The following is a 27,964-nucleotide window of genomic DNA, read 5'->3' on the forward strand; positions in this document are numbered from 1 at the left end:
CCTGGGAATGCGACACGAATAATGCTATTTCATGAAAAAGGAAACTGCAGTCTGTGGCAGTGAAAAGCTGGTACAACAGACGCAGCTTCTAATAAAACCTACTTTCCTATGTTTATGAAGCAATTCCTTTGAGTCAAACCACATGGAAATAAATGGTTCCATTTAAATGAAGATAAAAAGAGCAGGGATAGAGCTGCTGAAACCTTCTCATTTTATTCCAGATGCCCACATCAGAAAATTCCATCCAATATTGTGCTAATTTTTTCGCTGACATTTAGTTCTAAATGTCAAGTTGCACCAAAAATTTCCCTTGATTTTATGGTTCGCAGCCTTACTCAGTTGATAAAAACTGGGTTAGCATGATGTCATTTGACGATTCTCCAGTATGGGAAAGAGCATAAATGCCTAGGAGAGGAAAGAGACAATAAGAGTTACTGCTTCTATGTCGGAATCAAGCATGAGACCAAAATGAAAATATGCCTAGCCAGGTCCTTACAACTCTGGACAGCTCCGGAAAGATGATAGGGAAAGCTACAGAATGTAGTTGGCTGATAGGCAGCCACATTTTCATTAATTCCCAAGAGACTTGCGTTCATCAGACACCTCTCATTGGAGAAGAGAAGCACCACAGCTTTCAGATACGGCTGAGAGATGAGATAAAGTAGGTGTGAGATCACCAAATGTAATTGCTAGAAGGAAACTTTGTGATCTCTTAGGTTTTCCATATTACTGACGAGGGACAAACATCCAAAAAGGTTAAGAGATTTGTAAACAACACGCAGGCTGGTTGGTGACAGTGATAACAGGACCCAAGGTTTCTGGGTGGGCCCACTGGACATTTGGGGAGGGAAGCCTTTTCAAGTTCAAACACCTGAACTTTATTTGGAATTCAAATAATTTTTCTTAGAATCTAACGTGAGTGGCCCATTTCTCTGCCCTCATAAAGATATTAACCTAATTTAACATGTAGTGAGACTTGGGCATTTAAATGTGACTTCAGCTTAACTTGTAACACAATACCTCTTCCTCACCCCTCTTGATCCACTCTTCTCCTCCAGGCATATTGCAACTCTTTGCAAGGCATACATATCAGTCTTCCTGTAGCTGAATATCATTGACTTTAGCAACAGCCAATAGATGAGGGTAAAAACAATGCATGTCACAGCTGGAGGGGACAGTGCTTTCTCACCCATAGCAAGTGGTGGCTTCTCCCTTTGCAAGAACATTTTAGAGGGGAGGGGATGCCTAATACCTGGCCCATGCCCACTGCTCAGTTGCTGACACAAGGGGAGTGACTCTCCGGTAAGGACAAAATTGGTGTTCATCTAACCACACTCCTGCACCCCATGACCCCAGTGATCAATGTCATCAATTTACATAATGTCTAAGTGAGGAAATGGTGGTAATTTGTGATGAAATTAAAAGGGACACCATGGGTCTCCATGACCCTCAAATCCCTAACAATGTTCGGTCAGCCCTGAGCACCATCCAGATGAACTTCAGACATATGACCAGCTCATATTCCTATACTTCCCACCTGAGGTTTTTAAAAGTACCCCTTCAATTTTCCTCATGTGATATATTCATATTCTTTCTTCTATTTTTTATTAACCTTTGGCTTATTGTTAACTCACCTTTGTGTTGCAGTGGGTTGAAAGGCTTTGGGAATTTGAGTTTGGCAGATACATCTGTTGAGTTCTGCTGCATAAAAGAAAAGTCATTCGGAAATTAATTCTATTCGTTTAGTGATGCTCTGCATTTCCGACATCTTAATGTCATTAGTGAACCTTTACTCCATTTACATGGTGCGCTATTCTGTTTTATTAGAGTACTCCTTTCTTACGCTTTCTCCTGCTTTAATCTTTTTAAAATGCCTAAGGACTTATTTCTAAGTGAATCTTGTGTTCCTGTATATTCTCACAATTTCTGACAACAAACCAGAAAGAAGGTTTTTTTTGTTTATTTTTTTTTAATGTTTGTTTTTGAAAGAGACAGAATGCGAGTGGGTTAGGGGCAGAGAGAGAGGGAGACACAGAATCCAAAGCAGGCTCCAGGCTCCGAGCTGTCAGCACAGAGCCCGACGCGGGGCTCGAACTCACGAGCTGTGAGATCATGACCTGAGCCGAAGTTGGTCGCTCAACTGACTGAGCCACCCAGGCGCCCCAAACCAGAAAGAAGTTTTAAAGAGGGCATTATTGGGGTGCCTGGGTGGCTCAGTCAGTTAAGTGTCCAACTTCAGCTCGGGTCATGATCTCACAGCTCGTGGGTCCCCATGTTGGGCTCTGTGCTGACAGCTCAGGGCCTGGAACCTGCTTCAGATTCTGTGTCTCCCTCTCTCTCTTGGCACCTCTCCTGCTCATACTCTCTCTCTCTCAAAAATAAACATTAAAATAAATAAATAAAATAAAGAAGGCATTATCTTTTTTCATGTCTATGTTTACATTTCTTTGGTTCACACATGTATCACTAGGAAAGAAACCCCAGGGGGGAAAAACAATAGTTCTATAAAAATGGTCTCAAATAAAACTTTGCCTTATTCTCACTCATCTTAGCATTCAAATCCCTTTGTGAATAATCCTTTAGCAACTGCTGCAGAGGCTAAATAGAGTTCAAAAATTTGAAAACTGAATTACCTCACTGAAATCAAATTTTTAAAATGAAGAATATGTTCTTATGGGGAAAGGTAAATGTGTTAAGATACACTGTATCCTTTTCCACTCACCAGTTGATTTATTCATCAATTTAACATCTCCTATTGAGTACCACTGTATGCTAGACACTATGTTAGGCACCAGGAATAATTAGAAGAATAAGATCCATTTTCTATCACTGTCCATATCATGAGGAAGTTAAATCAAGATGGAAGAAAAAAGGTTCTTGTTATATGCAGTGGGCAACCCAGTGATAGCTCCTGATTTTCATGGAAATATAGAAGCTGCTACCCCACATTGAGCTCTGGAAAAAAAAAAATTATCATAGAGAGAGGAATGAGAAATGTCTGAAAGTTCCAAAGCAAAATAATTGATTTTCTAGATTCAGGACTTAGTAAACATATACTGAAGAAAAATTCTACGGTCATTATCATTGCTTTTAAAACTGCATCCTGCCCCATAGAGAGAGAAGAATCTTAGATTGCTTAGATTTCAACACACTCAGGGATTCTACATGGTCTGGGGTAAAGCAGGCTCTTCAGACATGTGAATATATGGGGTTAAGCTCTTGGTCAAATAAAAGGACCTGAATCATTGGAACCATAAATAATTAAATTTCTCTGGAGGGAAATTCTGTAGAGGCCACCAGTGTCTGCCTCTTGGCGAAGAGCTGCAGAGAACATGGCTAGAGACGATGGAAGGGCCAAGAAGGGTCCCTGAGCCCTCAGCAAGGATTTGAGAGAAACTGCACCACGGGTCCACACAGTGTCATGGCGGCTTGAGGGATGGTCCTTGTGGAGAACACTGTGGGCTACTTTCATTCCTTTCAGCCAACAACCCAAATTTCATTGCCTTTTTAAGACCCCTATTTTGCCATCCATTTTCCCATCTCTTATTGGATAGCCTTTTCTCCTACTGTAAAAACGAAACAAAACAAAAAAGTATCCAGGTCTGAATTCTCTCACCCCCTGACCCAATCTGCACGCGTTGCTCTATCTGCATCAAACTGATGCTTCCTGTATCCAGGGAAGAGTCTGACCCCTCTGTCTTAAGTCGAGCTATTCCATGTGCCTTCCTAAGAATCTTCTTCCTTCAGTCATCCTTCCCAACCCCCATTTGTCTTCAGACTATCTTTGCTGGCTCATCCCTCCCAGCATATGGACTTGCTCACATCCTCGTGACTCAGCTCTACCATCACTGCTGTCCTGAGTCTGCGTCTGCTTTCCACCCTCACTCTCTTTTCTCTCACAACGAGTTTCTTGCAGGAACATTCCCACAGAGGCATCTTTTCCTCCCCTTCTCATTCCTCAACCGGGGTAATCTGGGTTCCTGTTTTACATTCAAACTTCCTCAGCATTTAAATGTGACTTCAGCTTAACTTGTAACACAATACCTCTTCCTCACCCCTCTTGATCCACTCTTCTCCTCCAGGCATATTGCAACTCTTTGCAAGGCATACATATCAGTCTTCCTGTAGCTGAATATCATTGACTTTAGCAACAGCCAATAGATGAGGGTAAAAACAATGCATGTCACAGCTGGAGGGGACAGTGCTTTCTCACCCATAGCAAGTGGTGGCTTCTCCCTTTGCAGGAACATTTTAGAGGGGAGGGGATGCCTAATACCTGGCCCATGCCCACTGCTCAGTTGCTGACACAAGGGGAGTGACTCTCCAGTAAGGACAAAATTGGTGTTCATCTAACCACACTCCTGCACCCCATGACCCCAGTGATCAATGTCATCAATTTACATAATGTCTAAGTGAGGAAATGGTGGTAATTTGTGATGAAATTAAAAGGGACACCATGGGTCTCCATGAGCCTTGGGAAATTACGAACACCCATCTTCTATTCTGCCAAATACACATTTATTTTAGAGCAAGTGAGCCACCTAACCCGAAAACAAAATCCCACTTTTGTCATCTGATTTAAAAATGACATTGGAAAAGGAGTACAAATCCACAAGATGCCTCAGTGACCACAGCTGCCTGCTGACCAGTGTCAACACTTTACATTAGAAACAGGGAGAAAAAACACTGTCAGGCATCCTTACTTTTGTTTTTGTTTTAATTTATGTTGGCGTGTTTTTCTCTCTTTGGTTTTCAAATGAGAAAAATTCTGACTTCCTGCTTGGTGGGGTGGGGGGTGTCCTGTGTTACCTTGTTAACTTCAGGTCTTTCTATAATGCAGTCACATATGCTGTAGCTCCCTCCTTTTCTGAAGAATAGTGAGTGATTTATTAGTTTCACATTTTCTGGTTGAAGAGTTTGGTTCTTCAAGACATAAACTCAAAATCACAGAAAGTCAGAACTTCTGCTTTGAGTGACCAGCCCAACAGTTAATATTAACAGTTGAAACAAAAATTAAAACCAAAAGGTACCATGTGACTTTCCTAAAATCATTCAGCCAGGGGCACCTGGGTGGTGCAGTCGGTTAAGCGTCCGACTTCAGCCAGGTCACGATCTCGCGGTCCGGGAGTTCGAGCCCCGCGTCGGTCTCTGGGCTGATGGCTCGGAGCCTGGAGCCTGTTTCCGATTCTGTGTCTCCCTCTCTCTCTGCCCCTCCCCCGCTCATGCTCTGTCTCTCTCTGTCCCAAAAATAAATAAACGTTGAAAAAAAAATTTAAAAAAAAAAATCATTCAGCCAATTGGTTACTGAGTCAGAAATACAGGGCAGGTATGCTCTCACGGGCCACCGATCCCTAACTCACAGCAATTTCCGGTACTAGGAAATGCAGAGCCAGGGAAAAATTTTAAGGTCAAAGGTTAATTTCTTCACAGTTGGGCTTTTTTTTTTTTTTTTTTACTATTATTATTTCAAAAGATTATCTTGTCCCTTATAAAAATCTCTAAACACCATGTAGGTTTACATCGACTTAAGTCAGTTGACTTCTATCAAACACAAAAATCTCTGCTTTAGAGCTCGTTCTGAAAGGCCTTCAGTGTTTTGCTGAAAAGCAAAAGACTAAATTGACTTCAAAAATACAAAATATGAACACAAAGGCGTTTGTTCCTACTATATTCTCCTTAAATGGATTGCACTATCATGGCAAAGAATGAAACAGGAATCCTCTGTTGCCATACAAATGTCTCCGTTTGTAGATTTAAGAGCTACAGTTGCAAGGGACAGTTATACCCACTTAAGAGGGAAAACTCAGAGAGGACATTTCACATATTAGAAGTTAATCAAGGACTTCACCGTTTACTTTTATGAAAGCAAAATGGTCTACAGGAGGTCCAGAAAGTCATTCAGAGAAAAGGGTCTCACTGACTCTAGATATTGGCAGACAAGTCAGACTAAAGCAAGTGATTGCTCTAAGGTAGTTGCCCACAAGAACACCCACAGGCCTCAGTGCTTGAACATCTTTGTAACTTTCCCTTGCCTTCTCATTCACTCATTTATACACTCATTCATTCATTCACTCATTCATTGTCTCACTCACTCAACTTTATGAGTATTGACGCTGTGTTAGGAACCATGCCAGATAACAGAAATATAATGGTGCCAGAAACTCAAGGGGTTATGCGAAAGTGGGCTTGCCGTAAAACAGCACACAGAGAAAAGTATGAAACCGGAACTTCAGGCATTGGACTCATGGCAGCAGATGATTACCTTTGATGCTTGCTTCTGAGAGCTTAAAGGAGTCAATTTGTTGAACAGCAATTGTCGCAGCTATAAGGCAACAAAGAAATATTGAAGACAGGCACATATTCAATCATAAAAGACAAATCCAGAACAAAACTACAGATTGGAATTGTTGTTTACTAGAGGTATTTCCCGGAAGCGCTTAATAGACCTTAACCATGACTATCTGATGAAAGGATTTGTTATATTTGTTTGCTTTACCTATAAACAAATCTAAGATTCAACAAAGAACAACAGTACCAAAAGCTGTCATAATTCAGATCCTAGGCAATAGTAATTTATAATAATTGCTAAGTTGAAATTTATCTTTGAAGTAAAGACTTTCCTGACCATGTGAATGATGCCATTAAGAGAATTATTTAGTCTCCTCAAGAACAGCAAATTGCTTCTCTGCAAACAGGGATTTTGTGTATGTGCTAAAATTGTGCTAATTATAAAATATTCTTATCTTCTTATTAAAACAAAGTCCGTATCGCTTAGCTTACTGTCTTTACGCCTCTCAACAGACTTGCTCAAAGCTTGGGCAAAATAATGAAACAAGTTGATATAAAATTTTTTCTATAATCTTTTGCTCACATTGGTTGTCCTTCATTAGAGATTTTATTTAATGTTAAAAGCTATTTAATATTTACCATATAAAACTCTAGAAATATGGGAAGAGATACTTCTTTCAGCATGTTCTAAGTAAATGCATACATTTAATCCAGGAGAAACAGAAAATTCAACCTTCCTGAAAGTACTTTCGCTCTTCAATGACTGCCAAACGGTGGATAAAAGCAGCAAAATGAAAAGTAAAAACAATTTCCCTTTTTTGTCTACAATGTTCACATTATACGTTGTGATTAGTTCTATATAGTTTTATTATCAGAGGTGAGTATTTCCACTGAGTCTTCCTGAGTCTACCTCTTATAAAATTATAGAATTTGATTACAAAAGTACCCAGGGTCTCAGCTCTATTGTGAATAAGAGCCCAGAAATCTTATTGGGTTGGATGCCTGGATTAGAAGAAGAAAGAGATAAAGAGAGAAATGAACACACATACCTTACTATCCCAGAGCATTCCAAAACATAAGATGAAAAAACCCTAAAAAAAAAAAAAAAAAAAAAAAAGAATAGATCACGTGCATGGTCTTATCTTTTCCAGAAAAATGAAGCACTGATACGTAATACTATTCTATCACCCAATATGGAAGTTGTTTTCTTGTCTGTCTTCCTACTAGACAGTGGGCTCCTTGAAGGCAAGGACACTGGGTCACTCCCCAATGCCTGGCATAACACAAGCCCTCAAAAATGTTTGTGTCGAATGTATAAAGAAGTGAGTGAATAAAGTTTTAAATGCGTGCCGAGATTTCTTTTCCCCCTTGTGTCATCCTAAACCCAATACAAATCACTTCCATTTGCCTCTATATCTTAGTCTTTCTTTAGAATAGGCATTAAATAAACATTGACTAAACATTTATGACGGCAGTGGGCATTGAGGTCCAACCCTAAGATCAAACGGAGGACCTTTATCTGCACCCTTTCCATCAAGTCCACCCTTGGGGAACCCCTGGAAGAGGCTTTCTTGTACCTTGGAATCCTCTTCCCTGTCAGAGCACCCTCAACTGGTGCCTGTTCACACAGCATATCACCATGGGTCTGCCCTCAACAGAAACTCCCTAAGCCCGTCACCATTAGGTCCGTGCTTTCGAGGTTTGCCATCTGTCCCACCACTGAAAACATTCACCAATATGCTAACATAGGTGGAAAACCACTTGCTTTTAGAAGACGTATTAACATCTGCTAGGTGCCAGGCACTGTGCTAAGAGCTAACTTATGCCATTTAATCTTCACATCTACTTTATGATACAGGTAATGATATTATCCATTTAACAGATGAAAAAATTGAAAGAGAGATTAAATAATTTTTTTTTAGTGGTCACAGCTGATAATGTGACATATTTGAGCTGAGACCTATTTAAGTACAGAGCTCAAATGTTTAACCACCACCTTCCCGAATCATTGTCCAGAGGGGACCAGCAAATTTTTGTCAAACCAGGATTAAAGGCTCTCTTCCAGACTCATCAAATCCTAAAGATTACTTTGTCTACCTACTCTCTGACCACTCTCTGGTTGTGGAATGTAAAACCCATGCTTTGCAGCAGGGGTAGGCCAACTTTTTCTGGAAAGAGCCAGAGAGGACATGTTTTAGGCTTTGCAGGTCATACTATCGCAACTGCTCAGCTTTGCCAGTGTAAAGAAAGCAGCCGCAGACCGTATCTAAACAAACTGGTGTGGCTGTCTTCCAATGAAACTTTATTTACAAAAACAGAGCTGGCTACAGTTTGCCAGCTCCTGCTCTGTCATGCTCTAGAGACTTCCTTTGCACCATGCAGAGTCAACAATCACTCTTGATTTCTTTCCCTTTCCCTGTGTGCTTTTGCAGAGAGGTCTGCCCAAGAGAAAGGGGACTGAGTCAGCAGCAAGAGGGATTAACGTTAGCTATATGAACTCAAACAGATTTCAAATCCTGGGATGGAGGAGTGCCTGGGGTGACTTCAGTCGGTTGTGTCTGACTTCGGCTCGGGTTGTGATCTCATGGTTCACGAGTTCGAGCCCCGCATCGGGCTCTGTGCTGACGGCTCAGAGCCTGGAAGCTGCTTCAGATTCTGTGTCTCCCTCTCTCTCTGCTCCTCTGCCACTCACGCTCTGTCTCTCTCTCAAAAATTAAAATCCTGGGATGGATTACTGAAGAAGTCTAATATTCTGCTTCAGTATAAGAATAACTCTTGGAAAATATGGATCCTTTTGTTTGTTTGTTTTCTATTCACTGTTCCCAGGCAGTGTTGGTTTACAGACCTGGTGGGGCTGGGAGAGGAGATAGCCTCCAGAGTGGTATTACCAACCTCAGTTCTCTATAATTATTCCCATCACCTGATGATATAAGAAGTTATTCTTATTGTTCTTACCTGGAATGCATTGAGTAATGCAAAAATAACATGCCAAGCCAGATTCCGGCTGTCCACTATTGTTCCTATGCCAAAGCCCCAGGTGAGCCCCAGCAGAGGGGTCAGGATGAGGAGGCTCTTCCCCATGCGGACAATAGTGGCCTTGTTGTCCTGACTCGGCCTTTCTCCAACAGTGGGCCTCCAGAGCTTTGTGAGAACTAATAGCACCACAACCAAATTCACAGCCACAATAGTCAGTGCAGGAACAGCAAAGGCCAAGAGGGGTTTGCTCTTATCAGACCAATTAAGCCAACACACGTCTTTCCTTTCGTAGCCATTGCCAGGTTGCGTGACGGCAATGGTGATGACAGATATGATGAGAGGGCACCCATAGCCCAGGCAGAACCCGAAAGCCATCATCAAATGCAGACCCGTGTGATGGAACACAAAGAGGATCCGATAAGCTAGCAGGATGCCAAGCATGAGCATCCAAAAGAACAAGGAGAGGTAGAAAAAGTGCATAAAAAACACTGCAGCTATGCAGACTCCAGAAAAGCTTACTGGGGAGTCTGCAGTGGCAGCAACAATAAACCAAACATCAGCAATCAGGAGGCACGAGGCTATGTTCACCATGCAAATATGGCGCGTGTAGGAAGTTTGGTTTTTCTTGACCTGCTTCCAAAATAGAGCTTCAATGATTAGGCATAAGGTGAGACTTCCAATGGAGATGCCCAGTCCCACAAAAGTGATCCATTTCACAAAGGGGATGATGGCAGGGGGGACAAAGGGTGACATCAGTATGGAGAAGGAGGTCAGGTGAGTACATTGGCACGTCACCGTGTCTGGAGTTTCATTCACTAGGTGGCAGCCCGCATTGTTCCATTGCAAATGCCTGAAATCCCAAAACACACAGTGAGGCTGGCTCAGATTTGACTCTGTCTTGGGAAAAACCAGGAAAATTTCATTTATGGAATAGTTCTGGATAACCGTGGATATCACTGGCCCATTGACCTGAGCATTTCCATTTTTGGCAATGGATAGAATATTCCCCAGGGTCAACGAGGCCATGCTGATAATAGTTTCTGGAAAGGACCCCTGGAATTGGTCTGACCCAATTAACACATGGCCTCTGATGGGAATGGAAGTATTTGGGGGCGATATTTTAGCCTCATAGCTGTAACCCATCTCACGTTGGCTTTGGGACCCTGGAATCCCTCTCCAGTGAATGAATTCCCTAGAGAAACTCAGGGGCAGAGCTGTCGAAGGTACGAGGCTGCTGATATTTTCCAGTGTCTCCAGTAATCGTGAGCTGGCATGCTGTTCTTCCTGCAGTAACACCGTCCAGTTGGTTACTGATGCCGAATTAAGGATGTGGTCAGCAATACTGATGACATCCTGAAATACAAGAATGAAAGTCGGTTTGCATTTTGAATAAGCAGTTCAGAGGACTAAGAGCAGAGAGTCATTAGAATATCAGGTATACTACAATTGCAGGGGCGCCTGGGTGGCTCAGTCGGTTGAGCATCCAACTTCAGCTCAGGTCATGATCTCGTGGTTTGTGAGTTCGAGCCCTGCCTCGGGCTCTGTGTTGTCAGCTCAAAGCCCGGAGCCTGCTTCGGATTCTGTGTCACCTTCTCTCTCTGCCCCTCCCCCACTCGTGCTCTGCCTCTTTCTGTCTCTCAAAAATAAATAATGCAAAAAAAAAAAAATTTTTTTTTTTTTTTCAAAAAGTATAGTACAAATGCCCAGAGAGTTGACTTGGTTGAGGACCACATTCAAATTCATCAGCAATAATCAGCTTAGTTGCTCTGCACGGTGGAAGCTTTGGGTTAAGAAACTTGGGTCAGCAGAATCATATAAGTCTCAGAGTGATCTCCCCAGGGCATTCATATGCACACTGGGGATCCAGCATGGCTGACAAAGAATCCTGTGATGTGGGTTGCAGCAGGGCCCATTTCTGTCCTCAGAGATGACCAACATGGCTGCCTTATTAATAGTTCAGCTGAGGCTCAAGGAGTAAGATGTTATTTTGAACTGCTCTCCAACATTATGTTTCTTTTGCTAACATCAGAAGTTCTAAATTCATGTCATGGACGTTCAAGTTTTAATCCATGTGTGTTTATGACCATTTAATAGAAGAGAATATAAAGTAAAAATCCGTAAAAACTGGACAAGCAACCAGGAAGCATGGAATTATTGTGGGTTTTAAGTGTCAGTCTTAGTTTAAGAGATTCCTTTTCCTAACAAACCCTTGAAAGGTGGACCGTGTCTCTGGCTTATGGCTCAGGTTCCCAGGCATTGTCAACGCCCCAGGCGTTGTCACTCTGAGTCTCACCCTAAATGGGCCCTCTGTGGCTTCTGGCCCTGAGTCCCATAGCATGTTTCTTGTACTGCCCCTTGGAACCTCTGCCTTCTTTTGGTTTCTGTTTGCCTGCTCTGTGCTCTTCAGTTTATTTTTAAATTTTTCATGTCATTTTGTTTTAGCTGGCTTCTAGTAAACAGCACAAACCCAGGCTTTAAAAAAAATTTTTTTGAGCATCTTTCCTTTGATTCAGGGAGTTTAACCTATTTATATTTAATGCCATCTCTGACATATCCATTCTATAATCCAGTTGTGTAAAATATTATGTACTTTAACATACACAATGCATGTATCCAAAATGGTTGGAAGAACATTCAGTTAAGAAATATTTATTGAGTACCTTCTATGTGCTACTTGTCATTTTGTCTTTTTCTAGGCACTGAGGTGATACCTAAAATGTAAGCAATGGCTATTCTAGGGTGACCAGATTACATATCTTTATTATTATTTTTGGCCTATTTGCATTTCTTAGTAAGCAAGTTTTACTTGCATAAATTTTAAGCTAATTTTTATTTGTTTGGTTTTTTTTTTTTTTGACAGAGAGAGCATGTGCACTCTCGAAGGGGAGGGGCAGAAGGAGAGGAAGAGAGAGAGAACCTAAGCAGGTTCCCCTGCCCAGCCTAGTGCTTGATATGGGGCTCGATCTCACAACCATGAGATCATGACCTGAGCCAAATCAAGGGTCAGACACTTAACCGACTGAGCCTCCCAGGTGCCCCTAAACTAATTTTTAAATATCCAAACTAGGGGCGTCTGGGTGGCTTAGTCGGTTAAGCGTCCGACTTCAGCTCAGGTCACGATCTCGTGGTCTGTGAGTTCGAGGCCGCGTCTCTGGGCTGATGGCTCAGAGCCTGGAGCCTGCTTCCGATTCTGTGTCTCCCTCTCTCTCTGCCCCTCCCCCATTCATGCTCTGTCTCTCTCTATCTCAAAAATAAATAAACGAGAGGCGCCTGGGTGGCTCAGTCAGTTAAGCGTCTGACTTCGGCTCAGGTCATGATCTTGCGGTCCGTGAGTTCTAGCCCCGCGTCGGGCTCTGTGCTGACAGCTCAGAGCCTGGAGCCTGCTTCCGATTCTGTGTCTCCCTCTCTCTCTGCTCCTCCCCATTCATGCTCTGTCTCTCTCTGTCTCAAAAATAAATAAATGTTAAAAAAAATTAAAAATAAATAAATAAATAAATAAACGTTAAAAAAAAATTTTAAATATCCAAACTAAACCTTGAATTCCCCGGTCAAAATGAGGGAGTTCTTAAAATATATACTACTAAAATTAGAGCTTTTAGCCACAGGAAAGATAACTCCAAAGACAGGAGAAAGTTGGCACCTGTGCCACACAGTGGAGAAGCTCATTCCTTCCTCTAAGCCTGCCTAGAGGCAGCCCCTCTTTGAACTCACATAATCAATCCCGTGACTTCATTGTACACTGTGGAGGAAGCAGTAAAGCTCATACAAAGACTGTTACATGACTCTTCAGTCTTTTTTTCCCAAAGGTTATTTTGAGAGAGAGAGAGAGAGAACACGAGTGGGGAAAGGGCAGAGAGAGAGGAGAGAGGAAATATCAAGCAGGCTCCACACCGTCAGCACAGAGCCTGATGTGGGGCCTGAGAGATTGTGAACTGAGCCAGAATCAAGAATCCACGCTTAACTGACTGAGTTACCCAGACGCCCCTCTTTGGTCTTTTTCAATGGTGGGTCTTCAACTCGGGCTTTTATCATTCTTCCTAAGAGACGGAGCACACCTAAGGTGAATTCTTAGGATGCCTAGGTGACTCCGTCAGTTAAGTGCCCCATTCTTGGTTTAGGCTCAGGTCATGATCTCACAGTTAAGGAGACCATGCCCCACATCAGGGATTCTTTCTTTCCCTCTCTCTCTCTCTTTCCCCCTCCCTCAGGTTAAATAAATAAACTTTAAAAAAAAATACAGTGAGTTCTTCTAGCACAGGCAGACCATACCTCCATGGTTGAATTGGACACCTTGAAATGACTTGACAGTGACAGAGACAAGATGTTGTCCAGAATGGACACCACTGAAGCCAGATTGCCAGCTGTAGTTGATGGGTTTTGCCGAATGACGACTGAAAGATTTCGCACCAAGGATGACACAGCTGCCTCAGTGGCATTGCCTGCGATCACACTGAAATTCTAGGAATAAAAATGGTTAGGTTCTAGAGAACAACAAAATGCTTGTGTTTCATATACATTTTTACCCTGATTATACAGAAACTGATATTCAGTGAGATTTGGTGACTTTCCAAACTACACAGCGGGAAGTGGAAAGGTAGGCTCTACTGGCACTAAGTCCTATGTTATATCCACCATACGATGCCAAGAAATCCTTGTGGGATGAGAAGACAAAAGGACATATGTGGAGATAGGACTACACTTTGTCATTGGATTAGGAGTTTTGCTTCTTCCTTCAGGCTCCCCTCTGCCTTCGCTACACTGAGCTAGCTTGAAAGGCAGCCAAGAAGGGATATTCCTTTCCGTTCAAAGTCAACCCAGGAATCAGATCCCATCTGTTTTCCTTTTTGCTCTCCTCAACTGACAGTGCTGTTCTCTACTCAAAGCACCTGGGATCTGCCTGCCCTCACACTTGGAGGGGACTAGTCCCAGCTATGGTCCCTGTCTGGAACCGATGTAGAGAAGGCAAGAACAAGGATAGACTCCAGAAGCCATCTGGTCCAATCTCCCTCCCCAGTTTGCAGATGAGAAAACTCAGAAAGGAAGCAGTAAACTTTCTATAGTCTTCTGAGAAAGATCATTCTGAGTTTCATCTACAATAGCAGGGTCTCTGGCTGGGAGATAAGTTCTGCTCAATATGGACATCTATTTGCAAAATAGTGTCTGTGAACTGATCTCAGAGTCCCTTCTTTCTTTTCCTTGAGTTCTAATCCCTCGCCATTTGCTTCCATCTTTCTATCCACCTTGCCTTAAGGACGTGAAGCTTTCTAAGGAAACATCACGTGGAGGTCATAGTCCAGGACTGGATATCAAGCGATCATGTTTCTAGTTCAGTGCTATTGCTACCAGAGGGACCATTAGCCTCTTAGTCTTCCAATTCCTGATCTACAAAAACGGGTTGACAAGCCAGATGGCCCTTGAGATCCATTGCAGCTCTGTCATTGTATATGGTTCACCCCTGGCTGACCCACTCCCTGCCCAGGTTTCTGATGTGTGATCCTCTCACTTGTGCTGAGTTTACAGCTTCTGACTCACACCTTCACTTAGATCTTTGCTTCCCCGGTTTTCTGGACTTCTAAGGCCAGCTTAGTTGCTGTTTTACTATCTTAGAACTCTTCAGCATTGACTCATTCCTCTGTAGCACCCTCCCCGCTAGAAAAATCAACTCTGACTTGTTCTGACTCTCTCGGCTTCCACCTGGACTCTGCTACCCATGCCCACACTCCCCGGGGTTGCCAGGCTCTGATAACACCCTCGACCTCTGTGCACTAACCACTGAGACAAATTGATATATTATCTACCGCCTAGCCCACGCTCACTGGGGGATGCCCACCGTGAAATTCAAAACACGAGACAGACACGCTTCACCTTCTTCAGTTCGTCCAGCTGAGAGTGTACACATGTCTCCCTGAGGACCTGCCACCCAGAGGGCTGGCACCTGGCTGTAATGTTTCCAGTGTAGCCGCTGCTACAGGGAAGAGTGTACTCGTCATTCCCGGACCCAAATCCAAAGACAATGCTGTTACACTGGGCTGGGAAAAAAATGGAAACAAAGAGGAAAAGTGTCTAAATATCCCGGCATGCCGTATAAACCATACGGCAGTGCTTTAGAAGTCATGTTTTCAGAGACAAAACCCAGGCAAAATTCAGGAGTAGAAATCTGTCCTTGATGCCCAGCTTCAGCCTCGTCAGTACGCTTTTGTCCTTTCTGGTGCCTTCCCCAAGGCTGGCTGGTGTCTGATCTGTGCCAGCACTCTTGCTTTTGATGGGCTATCAGCTAGTAAGCCGCAGGTGGAAATAAGACAGGGTGCAATCACTCTCAGGAAAGAGTTTCACTCTGCAAGGAAGTGTCAGAAAATCAGAAACTCTTCCAGGAGCGAGGGAACAAAGTAGTAATGATACGGTTAAAAGAGGAGCAGTTGCCGTGGCAGGGTGGCACGTGTGTTCCTTTGAAAGCTTCTCACATTGTGACCAGTCACGAGTTTGAGTCGTTTCCACCACAGCCTGCTGAAAAGCCCATCTTCCACAGTGTCTGCCCTGGGAACTGGAGACCAGATCGCACGGAAATAGTCCACTGAAACTGAGTTTCATCATGGTGAGGGGGGAAAGGCTGACTGTGTCTATGGAAAGTCAGTCTTAGAACAATCCTGTATCAGAAACATTTCCAGTCTACTCCCCGAAGACACAAGTAAGCGACTAATTAAAGGACTCCCGTAACCTGAGCCAGGGAAGGGAACTGGGTAGTACCTTTTCCAAATACTCTGAAAGAGCCGTCTTCTAGTGGGAACAGCTTGCGAAGGCCTGCCTTCACCTTCTCAGCCACCTGTTCGATGGCTGACAGCAGCTCAGATGTGCTGCTGGAACCCACAACTTCAAACCCAGCAATGATGCTTCCATCCCTATAATGACTATGTGGAAAGAAAAATGAGATTCATTCAGTCACGCGGGGCCTGCTGTGTGTATGCACGGCATTGGGTCCACAGGAACACATCAAACAGATTTGGTCCCTGCCTTCATGAAGCTTACATTCTAGTGGAGAAGACAAGGCAAATAGGGAACAAGTGACCAGCATACATAAACAATTATATATAATTTATATAACATAAAAATATACATATATATATATATAATATATACATTTAGTTAAGTGTTATAAGAGACAGGTGCAATGATAAGAATAGCAGGTGGAGGGGCACCTGGGTGCTCAGCTGATTGAGGGTCTGACTCTTGATTTCAGCTCAGGTCATGATCCCCGGGTCATGGGATCAAGCCCTGAAGCTGGCTTCGTGCTGAGTAGGGAGCCTGCTTGAGATGCTCTCTCTCCCTCTGCCCCTCTCCCCTGCTCGTGTGTTCTCTCTCTTTCCAGAATAAAATAAAATAAAATAAAATTGTTTTAAAAAATAAGAATAGCAGGTAGAGATGAGGCTCACTTTAAATAAGGCTGGATATAAAAAGCTTTTCTGTGCAGAGAGTCTCTGAAGCTGAGGCCCAAATGATGAGAAGAAAAGCTAGTATTGCAAAGAATATCAATGTAGGGTGTCAGCAGGTGTGAAGTCCCGCATGCAGGAAAATGTCTATGAGTGGGACACATTGAAAGACTAGCTTCCAGGGGTGCCTGGGTGGCTCAGTCAGTTAAGCATCTGACTTCGGCTCAGGTCATGATCTCACTGGTTCCAGGGTCGAGCCCTGCATCAGACTTTGTGCTGACAGCTCAGAGCCTGGAGCCTGTTTCAGATTCTGTGTCTACCTCTCTCTCTGCTCTTCCCCCGCTTGCTCTCTCTCTCTCTCTCTCTCTCTCTCAAAAATAAATAAACATTAAAAACAATAAAAAGAAAAATAAAGTCTAGCTGCCAGGTCAAGAACCGAAGTTGCTTCTCAATGTGCAAATTCTTCAACGTAAGCTTCAATTATCCAGGGAGAATACATTGGGTTCAACAATATCAGTGTAAGTTAGAAGACAAAAATTAACTAATTACCTAGTTAACTAATTCTAGCATAACTAAGTTTTCAATGAGCAGGAGAGAAATGGTAGAAGATGATATTAGATAAGCAGCCAAGAGCCAGATCGAATAGGGCCTTAGAGTTTGAATTTTATTTTTTATTAAAAGGTTTTATTCTTTAGTAAAGGTCAGTGGTATGCTCAGGTTTATTGCTGAAGAGCATCACTCTGGCTGCTGCATAGAATGGACTGAAGAGAGGGAAGCGGGGAAACAGGAGGACCCATTAGGAAAGAGGTGATGGTGGCTTGCACTTGGGTGCAGTGTATGTGGAGAGAAATGGCCAGGTTGTACTTGAAGACTGAGCCACTGGAATTGCTAAGGACGCTGGGAATGGAGAAAAGAACCGGTCAAGAATGACTCCAAGGGATAGAAAAAACAAATTGAGGTGTATTCATACAATGGAATAGCACTTGGCAATAAAAAGGAGGCAGCCCCTGACACTCAGAAAAACAAGAATGACCCTCAAAGACATTATGCTGAGGGAAAGAAGTCAGACATACAAAACAATTACACATTGGGTGGTCCCATTTGTATGAAGTTCTAGAATAGACTAAACTAGCCTATGATGATAGAAAAATGAGCAGTGGTTATTTCTAGTGGCAGGTAGGGCATCGAATTGGCTAGAAAGAGGCACAAGGGAACTTTCGGGGTGATGAAAATGTTCTGTCTTATTAAAAGGTGGCTGATGCAAGCATTTGTCAAAGCTTATTAAACCGCACACATGAGGTTTGAGCATATCACTGTACATAATTACATCTCAGTAAAGAATGATCACAAAAGATGACTCCAAGTTTGGGTCTCTGCAACTAGAAGACTAGCACCGCTGTAATGGAGATGGGCATGATAGCAGGAGAAGTAGGTTAAAGGTTCTGAGAAGAAAAGTTGGAGGACCCCTGTTTTGGACACATCATATGTGACGTGCCTGCTAGAACATCAAGTGGAGATGCTCACAGGCAGTTGGATATTTGGGTTTGGACTTTATGAGAGGAGCCAAGCTCAGGTAATAAATTTAGAAGCCATCAGCATACACATGGTGTTCGAAGTCATGAAAACAAGTGAGATCACATATATTAAGTTAATCCTGCAATAATTCCATGAGGTACACATTGTATTAGCCCCATTATGTAGATGAGGGAGCTGGAATCCTAAAGAGAACTTGGGTCAAGCAATTATTAGTTATTAACTGATACTCCAAATATCAAATTCTTAATCACTACACCTAACTACCACTCACAATGTATGAATAAATCCAAACATTCTTTTAGGTAGTGGGAATCACAATGTCTTTGCATAAATATGGTGCTTCTATCAAGAAAACATTGTTTACAAAATATTTTCCTGCCTATTATTTCATTTGATTTAATGAAGCTAAATCAGATTCCGCATGTATTAACAGTCCTGTTTAACAGAGAAGTAAATTGAGACACTAAGAAATTAAGATTTACTTTAAATCATATACATAAAGAGTGAAACCTAAATAATACTATTTTATAGACTTATGCCTACTTTAGCTTTGATTTTTTCTACAAATTATTGGAGACAGCTTGTAAGACATTTGGAATGGAATATACATGGGAAATATAAATGGAGGGGCACCTGGGTGGTTCAGTCAGTTAAGCGTCCAGTTTCAGCTCAGGTCATGATCTCACAGTTCATGAGTTCAAGCCTCACATTGGGCTCTGTGGTGACAGCTCAGAGGTTGGAGCCTGCCTACGTATTCTGTGTCTCCCTCTCTCTCTCTACCCCTCCCTGACTCACACTCTGTCTCTCCGTCTCTCAAAAATAAACATTGAAAACAATTTTTTTTTGAAGAAATATAAATGGAAAGCCAGGACCAAGGTAAAGAAAAATATGAATACTGAAGACAAAAATTACTGATTAAGTTTCAAGTTTGTCTATGCATTCAGTGACTGCAAAGTCAGAAGGAAAATATGATTCATTGTATAGACTTTAGTATAAGAAAAAAGAGGTGGGGCACCTGGGTGGCTCATTTAATTAAGCGTCCAACTTCAGCTCAGGTCGTGATCTCGCAGTTTGTGAGTTCGAGCCCCACATCAGGCTCTGTGCTGACAGCTCAGAGCCTGGAGCCTGCTTCAGATTCTGTGTCTCCCTCTTCCTCTGCCCCTCTCCCACTCCCACTCTGTCTCTCTCTCCTTCAGAAATAAATAAACATTAAAAAAAAGAAAGAAAGAAAAAAGAAGCAGTGTCCTTCCTAGTGTTTAAATTTTAAAGAAAATTATCCACGTGGGCCTGTATATAAGAACATGGGATATCTGGAAGGATAAGATCCAGGACAGTATATTGATGACAAATGCTGTTGAAAATTTCCTATAGCTATTCTTTAAGTTAACTATGAAAAAAATATATATATATGTATATATATATATGAATACAGAATCGCTTCTCGGCCTTTTGGCTAAGCATTACAGACTTTTGTCTAGTTTTAGTAAGAATACTAGAAAGACCAGTTCTGCCCTATTTTCTGTCAAGGTCATTTGGGAACCTAGCACTAGGAATTCTGCAGGATGGGTGCACAATTCTGAGGATGCCCTTCTAAGGCCATTGTGTTACTTACCGAAATTGGGTGACATGAACCGACTCAAAATCTTGAATTCTTTTGAATGCTTCTTTAAGCTTACAAACAGAAAAAAGGGCGACATGTTGATCTTTGCCCCCATTCGAGGAAGATATTTAAGCAAAAAACTGATGGAGATAATAAATAAACCAACAGAACCACTGAGCAAAGAGATACCACAAGAGGTAGTTGCTATTATACAAATATAGTTCAAATGGCACTTGAGAATTTACACACACACACACACACACACACACACACACGAGTCACACCATTTATTTTTTAGTTTGCTAATAAAGATGGAAGAACCAATTTGTTATAAGGGGGGATTGGGTGCCAGATAACACAAATTTACCCCCGAAATTGTATGTTTTCTCCCTCATAAAAATATGACATAAATTTCCATATGCATTGAAACTGAATCTGTTGGAAAGTATTTGTGTATGTCTTCAGTGAAAATCACATCTGAACCATCATCCGAGGCAGACGGGCACTAACTGAATTTTTGGATGACTTCATTATATAGTCCAGAATTTTTCTCAATAATTCTATTCAGCCTCTAACAAGAGAAGCTTCTTTCCGGAACAAATCCCAGATGCTGACAATTGAGCCTAGATCATGAAAATTTTCTTTTGACAAATAAAAAAACAGAAAACAATCAAGAAGACTTGGTAGGATATGACTCACATAAATGAGCAAAAGTGAACACAAGAGAAATGGAACGAAGTCAGTTACTAAAACTCTCCCAGAAAGAGAATGTTCAATGTACGTCAGTTGTGAGCTATGTGATTAACTGTTCTGTAATAACTCATTGAATGTGAATGATTAAGAATATGCATTAAATAAACACGCGGAATTGAAAACACTTGAACTTATGTTTAGCCAACAATTTCTTATGTAATAAGCAGAAAGTGCTTACTTGAATTTCAATTCCAGTTGTATACTTGGAATATGAAGGAGAAGATGAATTCAAAAGGTCTTTGGTAAACCGTTCATTGATTTTGAAAGTGCCCCAAACCTCTACGGGAAATAAAAAGAGGTTGAGAGATATAAAAATTATTCGCTTGAATTTATGACAGCATAAAATTACAGAAGTACATTTGGAGCCCATCTATTTAACAACAGTATTTCAATTTCTTTTTGTAATGAATGTTCACCTAAAATAATATAGGAAGTGTACATAAAACTAGATTTTCAACCGTGAATTTGTAACGTAACAGGAAAGTGCTGGTGATCAAGACAACTTTATAAGTAGGTAAACGTGTGGCCACCATGTGTGGTTTAAAAAAAAAAAAATCAGTCACTTAACCCTGAAATACATGCCCATCTAGACATTGAACTTAAATACTGTCTCCATTAAAAATTAAGAAACAAAACAAAACAATAAAACACTACTTGCTATCTCTACCATATGCTTGTTTACCCATTGCTGGTACTTTTCTGTTCAGGGACAAGTTGTTGCCCATTTTTATATGGATAAATACCATTTATCCTTCATTAAGGACCTAGTGAAATGTACTTCCTGTGCAAGCCATCCCCTGATCCCCAGTTGCAAAGATTCTTTCCTTCTTCTAAATTCCTACAGTCCTTTGTTTGTACCCCCTTTACAACCTCTTGTACAGACATATCTATTTGTGAGCATTTCTCACGTTTATATGTCCCTGCTCCACTTTGGGAAGACCTTTGTGAGTGTAATCCTGTCTCATCCATGGTTGTCTCTCTTCAAGATGGAATAGACACAGACCACCCTTCAAAAGGTAGACTTTCATTCAAATTCGTTGAGGAAAATATATTATCTTCTTTCTTGTATTGTAGCCTAACCTCCCCAACTAGCCTTCTAATTCATACATAGAGAGAAGTGCTTCATTGTGTCCTCCCAGAATTTGCCTCTGATCTGGGTATAAAGATGGTGTTTCATAAATATGCATTGCCTTCGTGAATTGGCATCGTCCTGGGAAGGGGAGTGAGAAATGTCCAGAAGATCTGGGCTATTTCAGTTTCTCCTTCACTCTTTGCTCAGCTCTGCCCAAATCCAAAGCTTCAAGATAACTGGAGTAATCTCTGATGAAACTTTTTAAAGACCTTCAAGCCCTTAAGCCCATGTCATTTGGCTCACCTCATCACCCACTGAACATAAACCTAAGGTGACAGCTCACTCAGCTTCCACTGGTTTCCTAAAATAGACTTTTGATTTCTTGTTTTGTTTGGTAATGCATTCAGTACACCTACCTGTTGGCAATTTTGAACATGTATTTCAATATAATCACTATGTGCTCCTCCCTGCTCTCACACCTCTAGACTTCCCTTTTCTGAAAGCTGATGTTGGCAAAAGAAATGAAAGAAGGCAGGAAAGAAAATCATGTACTCAAGCAGCTCCCCTACTTGGGATTTCGGTGCATCTCCCTAAATCTCAATAAAATCAGAGAATTGCAGAGCTCAGCTAGATGAACCTCAGGGTTGAATTGATGCTCAAATATCAACTTGCACGTCTGAATTTTCTGCAATTAGGATGTTCTCACTGTGTGCAGTTAAGCCTAGTGGGGTATACTGTTACCACCTTTTGATGACCCTGCAAACACTAGCTCTGCTAGTGGAATACGTGGGTGAAGAGCTAGGGTTCCCTCTCCATGGCTTGTTGGGTGCCGGGGTGCAGGCCTGGAGCTCTCCTCCCAGCACCCTGATGTGCTTACTTGCTCTCTCGCAGAAACTGAGGCTCTGGGTGAGGTTGTTGAGATGACAGTCACAGCTCTGGAGGGCTCCGGCCGTGTGAAGGTAGCATTTCTGGGGATCAAGGCATGAGGGAGGGAACCAGGAATAGCCGTCCTCACAGGAACACTGCAGGACCCCATTCTGGTGCCCACAGTCTGCACAGAAAACAGAGCTTGGTCTCGCGGGGTCTGATTTATCAATTGACTAGCGTTGAGTTCTCATCCTTGTTTCTGACTTAGAATCTGAACCCAGTGTTTCCCACCAAAAGCCAGAAGGATAAAACTAGGATGGCAATGTGTTTAAGGTAAGGAAATGTCCAACTCAATAGATTCTGAGGCTGATATCAAACGCTTGGCAAGCATAAAATCAAGTGGCTGAATCTAGCATCCAAAGGAAGGATGAATGCCCAGTAGATAGCCCTTGGAATGGCAAAGAGAAGCAAAAGAGGGTATACAAACCTGATAGCTATTTAAGATTTCTAGAAGGTATTTCTCCACTACTTCATTGCAGGCTCCTCTTATCTACCTAACACCGTTTTTAGGTAGGCCCCTTAAGCAAGATGGCAAACACTGAGAGACGTTTTTGAGAGTCATGAGGAAAAATTCCATCAGCCAATTCTGTAGTCTCAGTTCCTACTAACTGACCAAAAATGCCCCATCAAAAGGCATTCCTTTATAATAGACAAAAAACTGGAACAAAGTCACCAGACATCTTTGTGAAAACATGCATCATGATATGCAATGAATGATTCTTTAATTTTGCCATATGTCAGAACCACCTGGAGGGTCTCATCCCAAAGTTTCTGATTCAGTAAGTCTGGGATGGGGCCAAGGATTTGGATTTCTATTAAGTTCCCTGATAATGCTGCTGCTGCTAATCTGGGCACCATACTTTGACAACTACTGCTTTAGACAAATCGTTTAACATCCCTGAACCCCAGCATTGTGGTCATTAGTGCTGTTTGTCAATTAGTTCTTGCTCTTTTCCAGGCACATAGTAAGATTACATATCTTGCCCCCACCCCCTCCCCTTCCCCGAGGTTGAATGGAACCATGAAACCAGTTTTGGCCAATAAATTGTGAGCAGAACTAATGTGTGTCACTTCTGAGGTGGAGAATTCAACTGCCAATGTGAAACCCTCTATTTTTCCATTTCTTTTTGGCTCAAACTGGGTACATTTGAGGTAGTTTCTGATTGATTAGCCTGGATTCCCAAGTGACACAAACACAACCATGCTGCCAAACTGCAGTAGAAATATAGCGTGAAGCAGAAAGAACGCATGTATCCTTTCCGGCCACAGATATGGTGGGGATGGTTGTCTCCATAGCATAACCTAACCTATCCTGACTGATACACCCACCTTCCCCATTTCTACTCCCAGTTCCCAGAGGGCAGATTTACATGTGGTGGCCTTTGCGCTGATAATCTTCATTGGTTCATGTAACCATAACAATGGAGGCTTCAAAAGCTTCAGAAAATTCTTCAAGTGTCTCTTCTCCTTGGAATCTCTGTAGGCCACCTGAAGCAGCAGCTCATATTCCTGGACTGAGCCTAAAGAGAGGAAGAGAGTCAGGAGTCTCCTCTTTCAGCCTGAGAGACAAATATTGTCAAGGAAGCCACCATGAAGCAACCATCACATGTAGTCTGGGGGGTCACAGGCTGGGCCACAAAGCTTGTTACTGACATCTGCTCGTCCAGACATTAAGTACAAATGAGCGTCCAGAGCAAACACTTGCAGGCAGTCCCACATGTGAGTGATATATGTCTATCCCCCCACTTCTGCTCAGGCAGCTGCTCCCACTCTCCCTGACCCACCCTGGCCTCCCCCTGCTGACTTTACACAGTTCCTCAGGACGTCCAAGGTCACGTTTCAGGGATCAAGACCCAAGGGAGAAGATGGGAGAAAATCCGAGTCACTCTTCCTTCTTACTCTCTCAGCTCTGGGCTCCTTGAAGTATCTCTGGCATAAAACCCCCAGTCTCACACTTAGCAAAGAGCCCTTTTTTCTCCTGGGAAGAGGTTCCAGCAATTAGCCAAGTTTGAGTACCTTATGTGATGTGCAAAAGCCAAACGAAACCAGACCCTACTCAAGTCTCATCAATGCCTTATCACTGAGGAGCAGCACCTTTTGTTTCCCTAAGGAGAGGCCGTTAAGCGTTCTGGGCTCAGAGAGAATATGAGTCCTGTGAGTATTCTCTCACCCAGAACTCATTTAGGCACGTTCACGTGAAAGTTAGTGCACGATTTCATGGAGTTTCAAGATCCTCCAAAGCTCATCTATGGATCCCAGATTGAGAATGTGAAGGACCTTAGAGAAAAAGGGGGAAAAGGTGAACATCCTTTTATCCTGGGTCTCCTTTGATTTCCACTGGCAGTGAAATCTTTTAGAAGTCTTAGACTTCTCGGGACATCCATGCTTTTTGCAGGGACAGATGAGCTGGGAGCTTCTATGAGACTGTCCCATTTCTTAGGGACCTGGTGGGGATGTCCAAGCAAAAAGGAAATTTGTAGAGAAAAAAATCAGCAGATCAACCCCTAGACTTTTCAGAAGGCAGGAAGCTGGCTGAGGCTAACATGTTCCAGAACATTTATAAGAGCTTCCTATCTGCCATAACTTCCACCATCTCACCCCATAGAGCCTCAGCCCTGCCTCTTTCTCTCCCCTCCCTTTGTAGGCTGGAGCCTCTGCCCCAGGTTTGGGAGCCACACCAAGTAGAGAGAGCTAAGGGGACTCCTGTTCCCACTGCCCAAGCAGGTAAGAGGTGGGGGAATGGTCAGTGTCAGAGGTTAATGGCACTGGTTCTGGAGCCAGGTTGACTGGGTTTTAATCATTCCATTTGCCCCTAGCTCTGTTTTTAATTTCACTATCTATAAAATAAAGATGACCACTGTTCCTAAATGAGAGGGTCAATGTGAGGACTTAATTCATCTAATGCACTTAAAATAGTGCCTGGCATCTAGTAACAGCTCAATAAATACTAGCTGTATTTTTACTCCGAGGGAAAATGTATTCATGGCATTGCAAATTGAATTTTTATTTCACTTTCTGAAGAATCATAGCCAGCCTTGCATGGTGGTAAGTTCAAAGACACCGTTAGAATGCTGTTTTATGACAGACCACTGCACTGGTGAAAGGCTTGTGTGGACTGACCCAGGAACCGAACAACCATCTGTGGACATCATTATTTCCAAGAAATATACTCGGTGCTTGAAACATCAGAACGACAAATTGAATTTCATAACACAACCCATTTCTCGACTGAGAGTTGTACCCACTAATGACTTTGTTAGGATTGAGATAAGGAAGGAAAGGGGGAGCTATTTGTCAGGTATGGTGCAGGATGCTATGCCTTCGTATGTTATTTAACCTTCACAAATGTTTTGCTAGTAGGGACTGCTGTTATTCTCATTTCACAGATTTAGGGTCATACCACCAGTCACAAGCACTACTGAGGTTTGAACCCTGGTCCCTTGGCACCAGTGTCTATCACACCACACTCTACAGGAGTCTCACCTGGATGATTTTTCTTATTCACAGTGAGTCCTCTTTTTGTTTTCATGCCTTCATCTCTCTATTTAAGAGGGGAACAAAAGAATAATTACAACATGGCCTTGTAATGATGTACTTCATAAGGCGCTGTTGGAACTCCCAGAACAATTGAAATTATGGATCTAAAAATCCAAGCCAGGGATGGTGGAGAGGTGGCCAGAGAAGACCTCACTGAGGCAACTTTTGAGCACAACCCTGAAGGAAGTGAGGAACTGAGAATCCCTGGAAAAGAACTTTCCAGGCAGAGGGAACAGCACATGCAATATCCTTGGGATGAGAACATGCCTGGCATGGGAGGACAGAATGAGGAGGCCAGAGTAGCTCAGCAGAATGGGTAAGGGGAGAGGGGCAGGAAGTGAGATCAGAGAGTATCTCCAAGGAGACAGGCTGTGTAGATCTTTATAGGCTATAGCAATGGTTTAGCTTTTACTTCAGTGAGATAGGAACCCACCAGAGAGTTCTGAACAGAGGTGAGAATGCTCTACTTTACTTTTTAGAAGGTTCAATCCCGCAGCCATGTTAGGAACAGACAAGCACAAAAGCAATGAGAACATCTCAAGAGTTAGTGCAATAACACAGGTGAGAGACACTGAAGGTGTGGATTGAGGTGGTAGCCGTAGAGGTAATGAGAAATGTTTGAATTCTGGGTGTGTTATAAAGATAAAGCAAAACAAAACAAGAGCCAATGGTTTAGATATGGATTATGAGGAGAGTCAAGCACGAAAATAAATTTTCTTCCCAGGCATCTAGAGGGACAATGGCACCACTTGCTGAAATGAGAAAGGAGAAGCAAGCTTGGCAAGGAAAAACTCAAGAATTTAATTTTGGACTCATTAACTTAAGGGGCCTATTGGACACCCAACTGGAAATAGCAAGTAGGTAGTAGATACACGGGGTTAGAGTTCAGGGGAAAAGGCTGAGAGGTAGATGTAAATTGGGGAGCCATCAGAGAACATTAAAACCATGACCCTAGATGAAAGCATCAAGAAAGTGAGCGTAGAGAGGGAAGAGAGTCCAAGGATTGCCCATGCCAATCTGTATGCCTCTTCTTGGTCAAAGAAACCATAGGAAGGAATGTGCTGAGCTAGCAGAGATCTCCAAGATGGTTCAGTCTGAGTTCCTTATTTTGCAGTTCGATCATCTAAGCTCCAGGAGATGAAACTGTTTGTCCAAGGCTACACAGCTCATGTTGGTAATGTTGAGACAAGAACCCAGGACTTCTGATTCCAAGTCTACTAACTTATATAGCTCCAGTTGCTGAGGGAGTGATAGGTTCTCAAAGTGCAGAGGGAGAGAAGAATGGCGGTAAGGAGGAAAAATGGGGCATGTGCCAACTCACCCCCAGGAAGCCTTCCCCGCCGTCGGTGAGTGTGAAGAAAGAGATGAGCCAGAGCATGCGGAATTTCATCTTCAGCTGGTCCCCCTCCTTCCCGTGGACTCAACCGGGGTCACGGTCTGTGGCCAGACAATTGACGTACCATGCAAGGCTGCAAAGCTGATGCAAAAAAAAAAAAACAAAAAACCAAAACCAAAACCAAAAAAACCCAAAAAACCAAACAACAAAAAACCACCACCAACAAAAACAAAAACAAAAACACAAGTCATTCAAGCCAAAATTTAAAAATGCACACAGTGGTTGGACCTAAATGAGCAGATCAGAAGCCCTGAGTGTTTGATGATTTTTCCATTTCACGTGTGTAGCCTGAGATACCATTACTTTCGCTCCAGTAGCAGAAGGTATTAAGTCTCTGTCTTTCCAAACTTCCCAGAAAATTGCTCAAGAGCACTCAAATTTTCCTAAACACAGGCTATTTTATTTTATTTATTTAAAAAAAATTTTTTTTTACATTTATTTTTGAGAAACAGTGA

The 27,964-nt window shown here is 42.4% G+C and overlaps 1 protein-coding gene across 1 annotated transcript; it reads right to left on the bottom strand.

Annotated features, from left to right (window-relative positions):
- Positions 1-188: 188 nt before the first annotated feature.
- Positions 189-27,955, bottom strand: ADGRF1 (adhesion G protein-coupled receptor F1). The gene is made up of 14 exons (XM_043591607.1): positions 27,431-27,955; positions 26,060-26,113; positions 23,947-24,096; positions 22,527-22,700; positions 20,756-20,856; positions 19,837-19,895; positions 16,009-16,160; positions 15,130-15,293; positions 13,534-13,722; positions 9,244-10,617; positions 7,338-7,379; positions 6,263-6,322; positions 1,635-1,701; positions 189-405 (listed from the first exon to the last, which is right to left on the bottom strand). Exons 1-14 carry the CDS (start codon positions 27,501-27,503, stop codon positions 332-334), a joined length of 2,733 nt encoding a protein of 910 aa, XP_043447542.1. The 5' UTR covers positions 27,504-27,955; the 3' UTR covers positions 189-331.
- Positions 27,956-27,964: the final 9 nt, after the last annotated feature.

This window comes from Prionailurus bengalensis, chromosome B2 (assembly GCF_016509475.1).
Source record: "Prionailurus bengalensis isolate Pbe53 chromosome B2, Fcat_Pben_1.1_paternal_pri, whole genome shotgun sequence".
Taxonomy (NCBI): Eukaryota; Metazoa; Chordata; class Mammalia; order Carnivora; family Felidae; genus Prionailurus; species Prionailurus bengalensis.

Coding starts and splice junctions, on each gene's coding strand:
- ADGRF1 (XM_043591607.1), bottom strand. CDS start 27,503: ATGAAATTCCGCATGCTCTGGCTCATCTCTTTCTTCACACTCACCGAC. Junction 22,701..23,946: donor CAGCGCAAAGGCCACCACAT/GTAAATCTGCCC, acceptor TTTTCTGTGCAG/ACTGTGGGCACCAGAATGGG. Junction 10,618..13,533: donor TGTCCAATTCAACCATGGAG/GTATGGTCTGCC, acceptor CTTGTATTTCAG/GATGTCATCAGTATTGCTGA.